Here is a 16,485-nt window from a genome sequence, read left to right on the forward strand (position 1 = left end):
AGTTTTATTATTTAATTCTATAAAAATGTATGATATCATTAATATCTAAAAATAATTATATTTCAATGGTAAATATTACTAATAAATTTATAAATAATTTCACAAGAAATATAAATAATTGTTTTATAACGGTTAAAAGATTTATAAAAGTTTACAATTTTCTAAAAAGTGGTAGTTTTCTAATATTTATATTAAGGTTGTAATGAATAACATTGTAACTATGCTGAAATATTCACATTCAAACGAAATAATAGAGTAAAATATGATTAAATTTTTCAATTCATCTAAGTTTAAACCTAAAAAGGAAATGGATGAATAATTCAACATTTCATAAAACCCAAAATATATTCAACTGATCAAAATTCTAACCCAAAAACGAATAGTATGAAATAAAGTCATCAAAAATCAAACCCCATAACCAAATAGTATGTAAACAAAATATGAAATGAATAATATTCAAATCACTCAACTACTCAAACAAAATCATGAAAATAAGATATTATTTATCTTGCTTTGGAATTAACAGTTTTGGCTTGCTTTCTCTAGAAGTACGATTTGTCATTGATGTTGATGGTCGTTTGTTTGAGGACATGGTTGTCAGATTATCAACATCGTAAACATCTTACCAGTTGCGTTTTAATTCTTCATGTCCATACATTTTTTTTAAAGGATGTCCACTTAGTTAATGGACTTGTTGTAGTGTTTTTTTATCAAGATTCGAAGCGGGTGTGGTGTTATCACCAGTAAACGAAACAACATCCTAAATTTAGAAAATAAATTTATATGTCAATCTAAAAGTTAATAATATTTTAAGGTTTTTAAAATATTATATTTAGTTATATTATATTTTGAAACCTTCGAATTTAATGTGTATTGAGATCCGACTTTTGCCAATAAAACATTAAACAAATTGGATTTTGGCGCCTACATTTGTAGTACATAGAAATATGTTAGTTGGTCAATTGAAGTATAAAAAACGAAATTCAATAAGTGTAATGTTTGTAGTATTCTTCGTAAAATAATGTTTCCTGTTTGATGTTAATTTTTTTTCCAATTCAACAATGATTATATTATCAACAATGAAGTTTGAGATCGTATAATCATCAACTTTGTTCTTCAAATTATAATGTGAAATTTGAATTTAAACACCAACTTTTTATTGAAAAGTACATTCAAAGCAAATGGATAAATCTCCATATTACCCTCCTAAAAAAATAGTTATAGAAATAGATAGACAAAAGGTAAAAAATTAGTTTTATATAAATGAAGTTAATATCGATAACCTCATTAAACTTTTGAAGCAACTCTTGTGCAGTTTTTCTAGAAGTTTCTTTGTTTCACGATCAAATAATATAAGTGACACCACACCAGTAACGTCTTGTACTTGAATGTCGATTTTGAAACTAAAGTCATTGATATAAACAAATACAGTAATATAAAATTAGAAAATTTAACTAAAGAGTATAATAATATGTATAAAAGAATTATTGAAGAACTTAGAACAAGATATATGTATTTGTTTATGCAAGTTGAAGTGTAACAACAAAAAACTTATTCATCTTGCTTTTGGTCCGTTCCACGAGTTTTGTCATCATACGTTAAAACGACTTTTATGGCTTTCTCTTGACAAACATGGGTCAGCATATTAAAAAAAATATATAAAGGATATAATTTTGTTTCTATAACTAAATGAATGAAACTAATATACTAAAAGTATATTGATTAATTTTTTCATGACCTCTCAACAGAAATATAGTAATAACAAGTAATAAGAACAAAGTAAATATAAGAAATTGTAGAAGAAGGAGAAAAGAGTAAAGAAAGAACCTATAAAAAAAATTATAGAATAAGACCGTTAAAGAAGAGCATTGTAAATCATACAATTCAATTCAAAATCGTAAGAAGAACAACTTCAATGTAATCGTATATATAGGTTGTTTTTCAATAAGGAAATCATTATCTTTCAAAAAAAAATGGGATCCTAAAATATTATCTTGGAGATTTTCGGTTATTCATCTAGAAAAAAATGATATTATTTATATTGAATCAAAATTTCAAATTAATTGACTTGCTTAATTAATGAGTTTTAAATTCAAAACCATTATCTCAAATTGATTTATTTTACGTGGGATATACCGAGAGATAAACTATAAATAATATTGAATTTATTTTTGAATCTTAAATATTTCGCTAATTTAATAGGATTAGATTAGATTTTATAGGTTAATGACCAAATTACTGATATGCTTATTTAATAAGTTTTTTCAAAAAAATAAAAAATAAAAATTAAACGAGTTTGAATTTTGAAGCCAAGAGCTATAAATAAGAGAGTTAAATTAGTAACAATATTAATTAGAGAAACTAATATCTCATATATAAATAGAATGCTATGGTATAATTGATAATGTAATTATTGAATTTAAATATTCTATAATTATTAAAGATTCTATAATTAAATATAATTGTGTTTGAATTTTATTTGAAGAAGATGATGTCATCAATCTAATCTAATGGTGTAAAACATAGGATTGAAATGCAATCAAGGGTCCTGATTGCTTTATTGGTGAATTAAGGGTTCTGTTTTAGTCATATTTAGAGATACATTAATATTTTAATTATAGTATAAGGTGTATTTTAATATTTTTCAAAAATACTAGGTTTAAGTTTAAATTTTCAAATTTAGTAAGGAATTTATTTAATTTAAAAACAAACCAATTTTGATTTAATATTTATCTTTTAATGAAACAATTAATTAAATCATTATGGATTAAATAATTATTTACAATCAATCAACTAATAAAATAATTCAAATTTAATCCTAATCTTGAGCTTTCTAATTTTCGAAAAAAGCTAGGGTTTACTAGGTTTTAATTGTTCAAATTTTAAGGCTCTTAAAATAACAAACAAGGAAACAAGGCAAACCTTTTGAAAATTAGGCAAAAGGGCTAGGGTTTCTAAAACCCCTGTAAAATTAAGAAATATAGGGTGGAGGCTAGGGTTTCAAGAACCCGATCGAATTTTTGAAAATACCTCCTTAGGGTTTAGATTCTATAAACCCTAATTTTGATTTATATGTCGTTAGTGGAGCGTTCTCACTATGATTCTATAAACCTTAATTTTGATTTATACCTCCTTAAGGTTTAGATTCTATAAACCCTGATTTTGATTTATATAAACCCTATGGAGTTTTCGAAAATACCTCTTAACTTTATACAAGATCAATAAGAGCAATGACTCTGATACCACTGATGAGTTTTAGATGTTACAACTAATCTATTTTGGTGGAAGATGTCACAACTAGGAATTCTATACCATGTAACAACAACAATGATAACATTTGTGAACCAAAAATGTGAAAGCATGTATGATGCTTATTCAATACCAACAAAATTTCCATCAAACACTCTATACAAACACTTCAAATAGTCAATAAAGAATTGGAAACCCTATAAATCTCGGTTGAAGTCCACTATGGACTAGGATTTCCTTATTGGGCCCAATGGTCCAATAAGCTTCCAATTTGACTATTTTGGGCTTAGGACCCTTAAATGGGCCCTAATTGGATCTACTTTCATTTATTTTAACATTTTGGGCCATAATGGGCCTAGAGTGAAATAAAATACCCTAATGGACCTTATTGGGCCATAACTAACCTAATTAGCTTTAATGGGCTATAAAACCCATTATTTTTGACAAATTGGGCCGTAAACCATCATAAGAGCCCAATGGGCCGAAAATCATCAAAATGGGCCCATGGTATGGAATTAAGCACCAAAGGCCCAAAATTCTATTCTTTCTTCACCCTCTCTCGGCCCAAGTTAAAAAAAAAAAAAGAAAAAGTAGAAGGGGAAATGGAGGTTGACTTTGGAGGTGCCACTTCATTTTTGTTTAGAGGATAACTAGGCAATTATTCATCATATAACCAAGCACATCATGTTTCCATGCACTCCACTCCCCCTCTCTTTTTCTTCTTCGGCGGAGAGTAAGAGGAAAAACACACACACACACACACCTTCAAACTTCTTTCAAACTCTCTCTAAATCTTCAAGAACATCTTTTTACCCTCCATCAAAATTTTCGAGATCTAGGGCATTTCAAGGAAGCTCTTCTACAAAATTCCTCATTCTAGGTAAGTTAAAGCTTAGATCCATGGTTTAGCTTCTTGAAATTGTTATAAATCTCCTTCTAACTCATGAAAGTTCATAATCATGCTTCTTAGAACCCATCTAAGCCAAAGTCTTCCCTAGAAGCTTTCTAGGGCCGAAAATAGCATCAAACTTCTTCCCTTTCTCCTTCAAATCGAAAACAACAAGCAAAGGTGAGTTCATACCCCTCTATTTTCAGTTTTCATATGTTTTATGGGGAGAATACAAGTAAAATGTGTAGATATATGTGTATGCGTATGTTATGTGTGATTTCATGTGTTTATGTGATAAATATGTAACAAAAAGAATGGAAATCTCGAGATATATGGATCTAAGAGGAAGATAAACATGATCTAAGACATATTAAACTAAACAAGTTAAGAAAAATTACCCTCTAAGATTAAAACAAACATATTGCAACATAAAACTCATTTTTGGGCTATAATTGTCAAACAAACCAAAGTTGAGTGGGAAAATTGTTATTTACGGTTTCTTAAGGACTAAAAGGGTTAAAACTGTAAAAATAAGTGTTTTTATAAATATCATACTCTATTGAAGGTTAGAAATAAAATTTAAGGCTTATTGGGCTAAATCTTGGGCTTTTCGGCCCATTAAGCCAAAACTTGCGAAAATTACAACTTTCAAGGGGTTGAAAGGGTAAACTTCTCAAAACAGGGGTTAAAAATGGTGAATAAAACAAATTTAAGGGTTAAAATGATGTAATTTCCAAACAAGGATCAAAATTGTAAACTTTTTGGATTTTGGGTCAAAATTGTAAAAGTTGCAAAAAGTTTGGGCTTTAACCAAAAAATACTTTTCTAGAAGGGCTGAAACTACAAAAGAATAAGTTTTGAGCTAAAAATATCACTTGAACAAGTCTTTGGGTCAAAAGTTTCAAGAAAATGGTTTAAGGGCTTAAAATGTCTTTTTATATATAAAAGGACAAAAATTGTCAATTTTACCAAAGAAGGGCCGAAAGGGGTTCAAACCAAGACTTTTGAGTCAATTATTTTATTTTAATATATTTGAGTTAAAATAAAAATACCAAACTACAATTCATGAAAATGGAAAGATGAAAATACGTATAATTCCAACATCGTTAAAAATAACCGACCGGACTTATTCCGGTTCGAAATTAATAATCACCCAATCAAACTATACCTAAAAAAAGTAAACATTCAAATCTTTGGGCTTGAAAGTTCCAATCATGTTTGTTGGGCCTTTGTGACCCATTAACATGATTTTTGGGCCCAAGGGATAACAATAAATGTTATTGGGCCTTCTATGACCCAATTTCATATTTAAGGGACCCTCAATGGTTTTTAAGTGCTATTGGGCCTTAGTGGCCCATTAGCATTGCTAGTAAGGTCCAAGTGAATCAAATGCGAAATGGGCCATCGTGCTCTTCGTATAACCAATAGCCATAAATAATACGCGGGAATAGTAGGATATTGTAATCCTCTTCTCCTCGTTTATTAGGCCTATCGTCAATCCAAGTAAACAAATACGGGTCGATAATCAATAATAATCAAAATCAATTGGGATTTAGTGAGTAATAACGGGTGGCACCAACGTGTATCGGTCGTAGTCTGTAGTTATAATCAAAATCTCCTGGAGGGAGAGCGAGAGTTTATGTATAGATCTATACGGGGGTGACTCCCGCACACCTCAGCTGTTCGCTACAGTTAGACTCGGCTAGTCTAGGGTGACAAAATCTTAAGAAAAATTTTGGCGTTCACCAGAGTTCCAAGACAGACGAATTAGTCATTATCATGCATGGTTATAACGACTCACATAAATAAATCCAATAAAAATCAAGTAATCAAGGCAAATAAAAAATCATTCAAGTGATGGAATAACAATTCGAACAGTTATATGATTTTTTTATTGTCGGAAAACATCGGGTTTTCCGAGGAAATTCAACATTTTTCACTAGTACTTTTAATACGAAACTTTTCAACTATACACGTCTGGAAATCATCATGCATATAATTACGGATCTTCACACTTTTATATAAATAATGGTCTTTTCAGAAAATATCGGATTTTCTGGGTTGTTTTCTTTCAAACTACACAAAACATTTTTCATATCAAACCTGCTTATGAACTCACCAACATTCCATATGTTGACCGTTTTCAAAATAACTTGTATTCTCAGGTAACAGGTAAGATGAGGAGTAGTACCAAGTATGTTAGGGTGTTGTGCTTTTGAAAACTATCAAACACTTTATGTTATGGATTTGTAATGTTAAAACAATGTACTTGATGTGAACAATGTCAGTTGTAATATATTGATGCATGGTGATGTTTATGTTATGATTCGTGTATATTCATTGTGATGATATTCAATTTAAGTCATGCAATCCCTCGGACGTTTCCGCCGTCTGGTTCGGGGGTGTGACAGAAAAACATAAATCCTAAGTTCACATGCATTCTAAAGGATCTGCGTTCTCACCATGATTTGCAAACAAATATTGAATATCAAGAACCCTAAAAGTACATTGTGAAGGGTTTTAGCCATAAGAACATCCTATGTGCTCATACAAACCCTAATGCTTGGATCTAGGTTTCTCTATTTTACATGCAATTCATCCAAGACTATAAACCCTAGATCTAGTAGCAATAACAATCCCAAATCCTCCTTGTAATGACTTTAGAAAGCTTAGAGTCACAAATGTCACTCCTCTAATGGTTCACAAACACCAATAGCAAGAGGATGAAGAAGAGAAGAGAAGGAGGCTGCCCAAAACGTGTAGAAACCCTAATCAACAAGTTCACCACGTTTTGAGCCATAAGGGTCCTTTAAATAGAGAGGCTATTAGGGTTATCTAACAAGGAAACCCTAATTTGGATGCTTAAGCCCTAAGCAACCCATGAACCCTTCTTTAATAAGCCTTGGACGATTTCTAATGGGTTTACCCATAGAATTCGTCCAACCTTATATTATAAGGTAATCCATAGCCCAATTGCAATTATCTTATAATTACAATTCCAGTCCCTTAAGTTTAATTAATCTCTTTTAGTCACAAAATTAATTATCAATTAATTCTTGACCAATATTAATTAAACAATATGATTTCTCCTTTAATATATTATTCTCATAATATATTAATAAATCATATTTAATCCTTTCTCTCCATAATTCATCCTATCAAGTTGCTTTGGTGAAGGCAACCCAAAAGGACCATGCACCATCGAGTCAAGTACATACCAAAATAGTTATGGACTTAGACACTAATCCAACACATTGCTATTTTAGAAATTAGTAAAGGGCTATTAGAAACTTCATACCTTAGTTTATTATAGCAAATAAAGTAGTAATCCTTCCTTATTGGTCTTCAGAAAGCAAGCACCATAAGTCCCGTGCCTCTAATGACTCACATCCAAACCCTAGCAAATTGGAGGCTAAAGAGGATGGAGGAGGAGGAAGAGAATTTTCGAAATTCTCTTTGGAATGAGATGAATTTCGAAAATCATAACCCAATGGGCTTTATATAGGTGATAGGAAGGCTAAGGATAAACCAATTTCCTTTTAGATAACCCTAATCCTTTTGCTTTCCTCCTAAGACATCTAAGTTTCCTCAGAGCCCAAGAAAAGCTCTAGAAAGCCTCTAGAACTCCTATATAACCACCTCCTTATGGTAGGCTCTAGAATTGCTCAATTCTCAACTTTTAAACATTGTCACCTTTAGTCCTTCTATTTTTAATTAATTCAGTTAATCCCAAAATTAATTCAAATTAATTTTTGATTAATTTTTAATTAAACAATACTATTTCTAATTAATTTATTAACCAAATAATATCTAATCAATTTATCAATCATATAACAACTTAATAAATCAGTCTCACTCTCCAAAAAACATTTCAGTCAATTACTAGGTTTGATGGCAACCCAAAAAGACTTTGCTAATAATCCATAATTATACCAATTTAGCTATTGGCTTAGACATATAATCCAACATTTTATGGGTCATAATCTTCGCTCTTGGTCTTCAAAGAGACAAGGTACCATCTCCGGGTCAAGTACCGAGGCTGAGTATCAGGGCGTTGCAAATGCGGTTGTCAAGACATGTTGGCTTTGCGACCTTCTTCGTGAACTTCACTATCCACCTCTTTCTGCTATGGTTTTGTACTATGACAACGTCAACGTCGTATATTTTTCCACCAATATGGTTCAACATCAAAGCACCAAAGACATAGAGATTGATATTCACTTTGTAAGAGACAAAATGGCTATGGGTCAAGATCGAGTTTTACACGTCTCATCTTGATCTCAATATGCCGATATCTTCACCAAATGGCTTCACCTGTCTTTATTTCTTGACATCAGATCCAGTCTGAACGTCCGCTTAGACCTCCTGTTCGGACTGCAGATGGATGTTAAATGTATATATTTGTATATGTTATATTTATGTTGTATTTCCTTTTTTTTGTGGCCCATGTATAGTTAGCCCACATTATAGCCTTTAACTCTTGTATTATTTAATTGGTGGAATGTAATTTGTGAATTCATGGGAAAATCTTTTGTCAACAACAAAGGAGTTCTATGCGGGTGAAGAAGAAGCAACAGTTACAATTCAATATATATATATATATATATATATATATATATATATATATATATATATATGTATGTATGTATGTATGTATGTATAGGGTTATATATAGGGTTAGGATTAAATGTGAATTCCATATATTGTGTGAATGTATGGCTAAATGTAGAGCGTCCGATTGAAACAATCTGTCTTACATTCAGTGGCATGATCGTAAATATATGGAACTTAAATAATCAATTTTTAAAACTAAACTCAACATAAGGAAGATGCCTTATTTATCTTTCGAATTTTATGGGTATTAAATTAAATACTTAATTACCTTATAATTTAAATTTTCAACAAACATTATTATCGATATTTAAATTGGTTGTATTAAAAAAACGTAGGGTCACTTTATTTTCAAGAGACTTCATTCAATATATTATTTTTATAGTTAAGCATTCTTGAAGAATACATGTCCATTTAAGAGAATCTTTTGAGACGTGAACATTCTTATAGAATTGGATTGCATATATTATAAATAATAACAATTGACACCAAAATAACAGTTATTTAGAATACAAAATTGACACATTCTTTAAAGAATTCTTAATATAAATAAGAATGTAATTTTTTAATAGTCATATTCTTGTAAAAATAAAATACATTTTTCAGAATAATAGTTACATTCTAGAAAAAATAAAAAAAATTCTTGAAGAATATGAAAATAAATATAATTGGATAACGGACATTCTTGAAGAATAATATAACACTTTTGAAAAAATAAAATACATTCTTAAAGAATAACAACATCTTGAACCATCTATTGAAGAATAAAACCATTCTTTATGCAAATTTGTTAGGATACATTGTCATTTGTTGTAATTCTTGCACGAATACCCTATGATACAATTGTTGCATGTTGTTCTTTCAGGAATTTCCACTAACACATGCCTTCCTACACACCTGTTGTGCAACACATGTAGACAACAAGAGAATCATTGCTCAAACATAATTTTCTTTACTAAAAGATAAATGTTTGAGACAAAGAGGATTATTAAATTTATTTGAATCAACAACTTCTCGTTTCTGTTTGAAACAAAAAAAAAACAACCAAAATGTTTATATATTCATACCTAAACATAATAAAAAAAGAAAAACACATAAATATTTGATGAAAAAACAAAATTCATATTGTAAATTGTGTACGATGCATTCCTACTCCACTTACTGATAAAGTATAAAAGAAATAGTACCACGGTTTAACCTTCTTGGTAAATTGAACTTTTACCATCACTTTTTATTACTCCACATAATCGAGAGATTAAAATTTGAGGCAAATGGTTCCATGACATAAAAACGAGTCTGTTATGTTATTGATGAAAACAAATAATATATTACAAAAATGTGGTTTTAAACCCTAACTACCTTATTCAGTTGAATGTTGTAGCAGAAAACAAATATAATAAATGAAGTTATATGAAATCTATATAGTCCTACAGACCGATCCCAAATGAAAGACGACCAAAACAACTTTGGTTCTTCATACAACAACTTCAATAATTGATCAAGAACTATTAGACTAACATTTTAACTAGGTTTGTTCCTCGTTCCCATCTGTGGCTGCATGCACAAAGCAAAAAAATAAATATCGAATAAGAAAAAAAGGTATTAATGCCCTTCTTGAATCTAATCGCCCCCCAAATTCCAAACCCAACATCTTACCAAAAACCCTAAATAAAGGGGATTATAGAGAGAATGATTGACACACCTGATCTAACACCTTCATCTACAAATGAGTTTTCAAAATAAAAGCAACAGATCTTTCAATGCCAACTGAATAGGGAAAGTGAAATCTTGGTTGGCTTCTAATTGGATGCCACTGGAAAAGATAATGTCCCTGATTTTGAGTATACCCTTCACAAAATTTCGCATTTACATATTCTGGGCATAATTTCACAAGCCAAAATGTAAGTTGTAACCATAATTTCCAAGAAAAAAATAAAGGTATGTTTTTTCTGCTACGCGATTACCCCTACACATTTAATCGATCAAGGAAAAAAACAAGGTCACTTCTTCTTGTTGTGCAATTACTCCTTAGTCCTTCCCTTCAATTGATCACCGAAGCAACATAAATCTCACCGAAGCAACATGAATATGGTCCTTTTATGCATCAACGACTGTAAAAACTTATTAGAGAAAATCATCTTCTTTAAAAAAGAAGGTATCATGCTTGGAAAAAGTTGTTGACGTTTGACATAAAGAGATAAGAGATAAGATAAATTTGGGTAGTAATTAACTAGTTACCTAATTTAATGGATTTAGGTAAATATGATTAATTAGTTATTGAGTTAAATTATCATTATTTCTTTTTCAAATGATTGGTTGTCATGGAGTAACACATTCACACAATATTTGTTTATATATAAATGATCATAACTCTCTCTCTCTCTCTCTCTCTCTATATATATATATATATATATATATATATATATATATATATATATGATGCGAAGTCATTCCGATGACCTAGCTTGAAGCTTCGAGGATCTCAATCGAAACCTGTAGTCGCACGCAGAGAAGCAATCAAGCAGATCACGTCAATCGTGTCCCGAGAGGGTGTTTCGACGGTTAAGTCAACGATGATAAGGGAACGAGGGTCTAAAAAAGTGAGTGGAAATGTGTGGGAGGTGAGAATGATGATCCATGTATGAATTGCCTCCACCCTTTTATAGTTAGGGATATAGGCTGAATAGATTTTGCCAAGACACAGAAGCCAAGATTGATCCAACTGTCCCTTGACTGATCTTATAGAGTGTTGATTGATGGAGATGAAAATTCCCTTATGATAACATCCTCTCTAATCACTTGGCTTGTGTGTGAACCAATATCAGCCCTTTATAGTTTTTTATTTTATTTATTTATTTATTATTATTATTATTATTATTATTATTATTATTATTATTATTATTATTATTATTATTATTATTACTTTAACAATATCAGCTTCGGGGCAAGGAGACGAAGGACCAACCTTACACCCCATTTTCGAGTTCAACTTAACGAGAAAAAAGAAAATAAATGGATGGAAGTGAGAGAAAGTAAAATAAATTAGTGTTCCCGAGTTTCATTAAGACCCCGCTCCCGAGTTGTAGCAAAGAAAAGAAGAGAAGAGAAAAGAAAGTAAGGAGAGAAAAGAAGAGAAAAGAAAGGAAAATAAATCTGTCTTTTGTGCTCCCGCGTTGGAGAGAAATAGAAGGAAAGTTAAACATTTTGTTCTTTCTTTCCAAATCCTTCCAAATCGGAAGGAAAGTTAGGAGGGAAAGTGATCCTTTCATTTCCCTCCACTTCCTTTCTTTAATGAAACTCGGGAACACCAATTTCTCTTACTTTCCTTTCACTTCCGCCCAATTCCTTTTTTTTCTCTCCTTAAGTTGAACTCGGGAGCAAGGTGTAAAGGAAGGAAGTGAAAGTAAATAGAATGGTACTTTCCCTCCTAACTTTCCTTCCAATTTGGACGGATTTGGAGAGAAAGAACAAAACATTTAACTTTCTTTTCACTTCTCTCCGACTCGGGAACACGAAATACAAATTTATTTTCTTTTCCTTTCTATTTTTTTCTCTACTATTTTCTTTTCTTTTATTTTCTCATATTTTCTTTTTCTTTGGAGTAAATTACACGAATGGTACCTATGGTTTGGGGTAATTTACGCGTTTGGTCCTAACTTATTTTTTTAACTCGGGAGGTCCCTACTATTTGTTTTTGTTACGCGCTTGGTCCCTACTGTTTGTTTTCGTTACACGTTTGGTCCTTGTCTTACCTAAAAAGACTCTTATTTGAATAGAAAAAAAATATTGGGGTAGGTAAGGTAAGATGAGGGAGTGAGATTGGGGGTGTTTATTTAAATAAATTAAAAAATCTGGGTTAGAAATGCTGACTGAGTCCATATCTGACTGAGTTTATGTTGTTTGATTATTTATCTGAATGGTTGTGCTGAATGAAAAAATGACCATATTACCCTTATGTTGTCTCTTGTGCTGGATAAAAAAATTATAAAACCACAAATTATCATATAAAATCCAAATTAAACATACATCAATTAAAATCCAAATACAAAGTGTAATACAAAATCCAAATACAAATTGTCATACATAATAAAAAAAGTACACCATTTAACATGAACCATTTGAAAATAACTGATTAGCAATCTGGTCACGCAAATTAGTCATATAGTTAACGGCTTCTGAACCCCATTCTATGCCTTCTATGTTTTGACCCTCATTTCCTCCACCACCCACATTATGACTAACCATAGTGTTTTGTTCAAAGTTCGTAAATAATTCATCTTCAATATCGTATTTCCTTATAAAATTATGGACCGCAACACAAGAAATGACTATGTCTCTTTGCACTGGAAAAGGATAAGGAGCCATTTGTTTTAAAATTGGAAATCTCGCCTTCAATACACCATAAGCACGTTCAATGTAATTTCTAAGTTGTGCATGAGCATGATTGAACATTTCTTCCTTAGTCAAAGCTCTGTTTCTTCGAAAATCGGCTAACCAATACCTAGTATTGCGGTAGGGAGCCATAAATCCACGGGTGTTGGTGTATGCGGCATCACAAAGGTAATATTTATCTGTAGATGCATGACAAATTTATCATATAAATAATATAGATAATAAAACGTATAGTAAAGTTACAAACCTGGTGGAGGGAATGGAAATCCGGAAGTTGGGTTAAATGCAACTTCTTTCAAAACTTTAGAATCATGTGCTATGCCCTCCCATCCAGCCCATACAAAGGTGAATATCATATCAAAATTACAAATTCCAATTACATTTTGATAACATTCACCTTTTCCTCTTCCCCTATAACGAGTTTGTTGATCAACAGGCACAACTGCATGTACAAGTGTTCCATCTAGTGCACCTATTGCTCCGGGAAATATTTGTATTAGCCGTCTATGTCGTTCTGAGGTATTTGTTGTTGAATTAGACGAGGTTGGTACTATAATTTCTCGTGCAAAACACATCATTGCACGTAAGACCTCATGAAAACATTGATGAATCGTTTGTGTGGAGTGATGAAATCTTTCTGTAACGGCTCGAAAACGTTCATTGTGTCCTATAACATGTAAAAACATAGCCATCTTCTCTTCAACGCTTATCGTCCTACTAGATTGCAACCAATTTCTTTGTGTAAAGTGATTGCATAATAGTACAAATGCATCTTGTGAAAGACGTATCATATCGTAACATTGTATAGGACATCCGTGTATCAAATCTTGCGTATACACATATCCCTTTGCTACCTGTTCGCTAGCTCTTATTCTTTTAATTATTCTTTGCCTTTGTCGGACCAACATCAACCAATACCACGAGAATATAAGAAAATATAAAAGTCACCTTCTTTATCCATGTGTCCTGTTAGATGTCAAATACAAATTACATTTTAATCAATAACATAACAATCAATAACATAACAATCCATAACATAACAATCAATAACATAACAATCCATAACATAACAATCAATAACATAACAATCCATAACATAACAAATCGTAACATGTAAATACGAAAAACATAACATTCCATAACATATAAATTCATATAACATAACCGCACCTAAGAAAAACAATCCATAACATAACTAAACCATAGAATACTAATGTCTAACAATGAACCATAACATACTAAAGTAAAACATAACATGTAAATACTAAAGTCAACCAACTAATCCAAACTTTTTTCCTGCATTTGTTACCCACGACTCACAAGTTGACAAGTTAAGACGCAACCAAATTTTCCTATTACCAGCACTTTCAGCAAATAACATAAGAGTAGTGGTGTATTTCGGATCATATTCTCCCCACTCCAAGCTTGTCAACTTCGCCATACAAGCATCCATCTCCTTGTCAAGATTATTTGCTTCGGTGAATGCTTGTGCAACCTTGATAATCTCTTTTCCAACTTCTTTCAACTCATCATCAAGTGTGGTTTCTTTAGGACCATTTCGTTTGCCCCCCTTGTTTTTTGTCCGCCCAGATGATTCCTCACTAGTAGGTTGAGGTACTGTTGAGCTTGGGGTATCTGCATGAGGTGCTGGCTCATCCATCTCTGTATCCTCAAAATCATGTGTACTGAAGGTTTCATTGGGATGAGGTAATGTCGAAGATGGCCCCCAACTGTGAACACCGGTCGAGGTCGCCCCATCAAATAGTTGGGTACAAAGTTCAGGGCAAGGGAGGGGTGCATTTCTCAGCTTATCTACGTACTTGTTCAACTGTTTAACAAATTTAATAAATATTATTAAAGTAGTAAAAAAATAATATACTTTAAAAAATATGTATATATGTACCTTCGCTTCCGCTTCCCATTCTTCATTAGTCATGTTAAAAGAATTTGTAACGGGATTATAAATATTTCCTGTTTTGTTTTTAAGTTTTAACCACACTGCATATTTTGCTTTTAAATAGTCATATCGATTTTTCATTTGTTTTTTGTCGACAATAAAATTATGATCTGTTTTCAATTTCTCCGCGACCACAGCCCATGAGCTTGCTTTTAGTCCGCTACCCTCCCGGCCATTTCTTGTTAATTCTTGTATACATGCTTCTAAAAAAGTTTTGTCCACCAATTCCGACTTCCAACTAACCCTAATTCTTTTGTCTGCCATATCTATTGTAAAAAGAAAAAAAAATCTAATCATCCACATAACATACATTTACAAACACTATTTGCTTGATGTCAATAAGATAAAATATATATATTTTTTGTTTAACCTAAAGTTAATACAACTTGAAGACAATACTTGGGAGATATTATATACACAGTACATAACTTGAAGACAATATCTCATATATCAGTTTGGTAATACACATACACCTATATAACAAATTCTAATCATTCTCTTGAGCATTTTGATCTTACACACATATGCACATAAACATATCATATACACACACAGTAAACAATTCATTCGATTTAACAACTATATAAGGGGCTGTGATTTCACACATTAGTTCATACAAATTTCATACATAAGCAATTCATTCCTTCATATAGATAAAATCAGATTTCATAAACAATTTGACAGCAAACACTAATTTGACAGCAAACACTAATTTGACAGCAAACATTGGTAATACACATACACCTATGCCAACCCTTTGTTCTAATTGAATCCAAAAATAATGAAAGAAGTAATTTCAAACACTAATTTCAGAATAAAATCATCAATTTGACAGCAACTTTTGTGATTTCAGGAAAAAAAAAAGAAAAAAAAAAAAGGCACGAACTAGCGTACCTACAGTCGATCTCCTCACCGGGGCTGTTACTTCGCCGGAGCTGTTACTTCGCCGGACAGGAGATTCGCCGGAAGCTGGAGGTAATCGTCGATTTGTCAGCAAACATTGAAGGGGCTTTGTGATTTCAGAAAAAAAAGCACGATGGAGCTGTTGCTGCGTACCTGCAGTCGATCGTCGGCGCAGGAGGTTCGCCGGAAGCCGGAGGGAATCGTCGATGGAGTTGTTGCTGCGTTGCGCTGAATCGATGGAGCTGTTGCTGCGTTGCGCTGAATGTTGAAGGAAAAGGAAGAATAGCGGCGATTTGTGTTAGGGCGCAGGAGAAGAAAAATCTGGTCAGCCTCTTTTTTTTTTTTGGACCGAGTCAGCTCCTTGGTCATTGATTACTTACCGAGTCAGCCACAATGGAGGCCCATCAAACAGTCTGACTACTGACCGGGTCAGCAGTCAGCTCTGACCAGACTGGGTAAGTGCAAATCAAACGACCCCTAAGGC

At 32.0% G+C, this 16,485-nt stretch overlaps 2 protein-coding genes across 2 annotated transcripts; both read right to left on the minus strand.

Moving 5' to 3' along the window:
- Positions 1 to 12,655: 12,655 nt before the first annotated feature.
- Positions 12,656 to 14,079, minus strand: LOC145100502 (uncharacterized). The gene is made up of 2 exons (XM_079037752.1): positions 13,389 to 14,079; positions 12,656 to 13,320 (listed from the first exon to the last, which is right to left on the minus strand). Exons 1-2 carry the CDS (start codon positions 14,047 to 14,049, stop codon positions 12,854 to 12,856), a joined length of 1,128 nt encoding a protein of 375 aa, XP_078893878.1. The 5' UTR covers positions 14,050 to 14,079; the 3' UTR covers positions 12,656 to 12,853.
- Positions 14,080 to 14,346: 267 nt separating this feature from the next.
- On the minus strand, positions 14,347 to 16,135 carry LOC145103161 (uncharacterized). Its single transcript, XM_079040713.1, has 3 exons — positions 15,993 to 16,135; positions 15,045 to 15,364; positions 14,347 to 14,969 (listed from the first exon to the last, which is right to left on the minus strand). The coding sequence occupies exons 2-3, from the start codon at positions 15,360 to 15,362 to the stop codon at positions 14,412 to 14,414; spliced, it is 876 nt and encodes a 291-aa protein (XP_078896839.1). The 5' UTR covers positions 15,363 to 15,364; positions 15,993 to 16,135; the 3' UTR covers positions 14,347 to 14,411.
- Between the last annotated feature and the right edge of the window lie 350 nt (positions 16,136 to 16,485).

The sequence above is a fragment of the Lactuca serriola genome, chromosome 4 (assembly GCF_051521515.1).
Source record: "Lactuca serriola cultivar US96UC23 chromosome 4, Lser_US96UC23_V15, whole genome shotgun sequence".
Taxonomy (NCBI): Eukaryota; Viridiplantae; Streptophyta; class Magnoliopsida; order Asterales; family Asteraceae; genus Lactuca; species Lactuca serriola.

Excerpts from the sequence above, each read along its gene's own strand:
- LOC145100502 (XM_079037752.1), bottom strand. The coding sequence starts at position 14,049 with ATGTTGGTCCGACAAAGGCAAAGAATAATTAAAAGAATAAGAGCTAGC. Across the intron at positions 13,321-13,388 it reads ATTTCCATTCCCTCCACCAG|ATAAATATTACCTTTGTGAT; the intron begins GTTTGTAACTTT and ends ATGCATCTACAG.
- LOC145103161 (XM_079040713.1), bottom strand. The coding sequence starts at position 15,362 with ATGGCAGACAAAAGAATTAGGGTTAGTTGGAAGTCGGAATTGGTGGAC. Across the intron at positions 14,970-15,044 it reads AATGGGAAGCGGAAGCGAAG|TTGAACAAGTACGTAGATAA; the intron begins GTACATATATAC and ends TTTGTTAAACAG.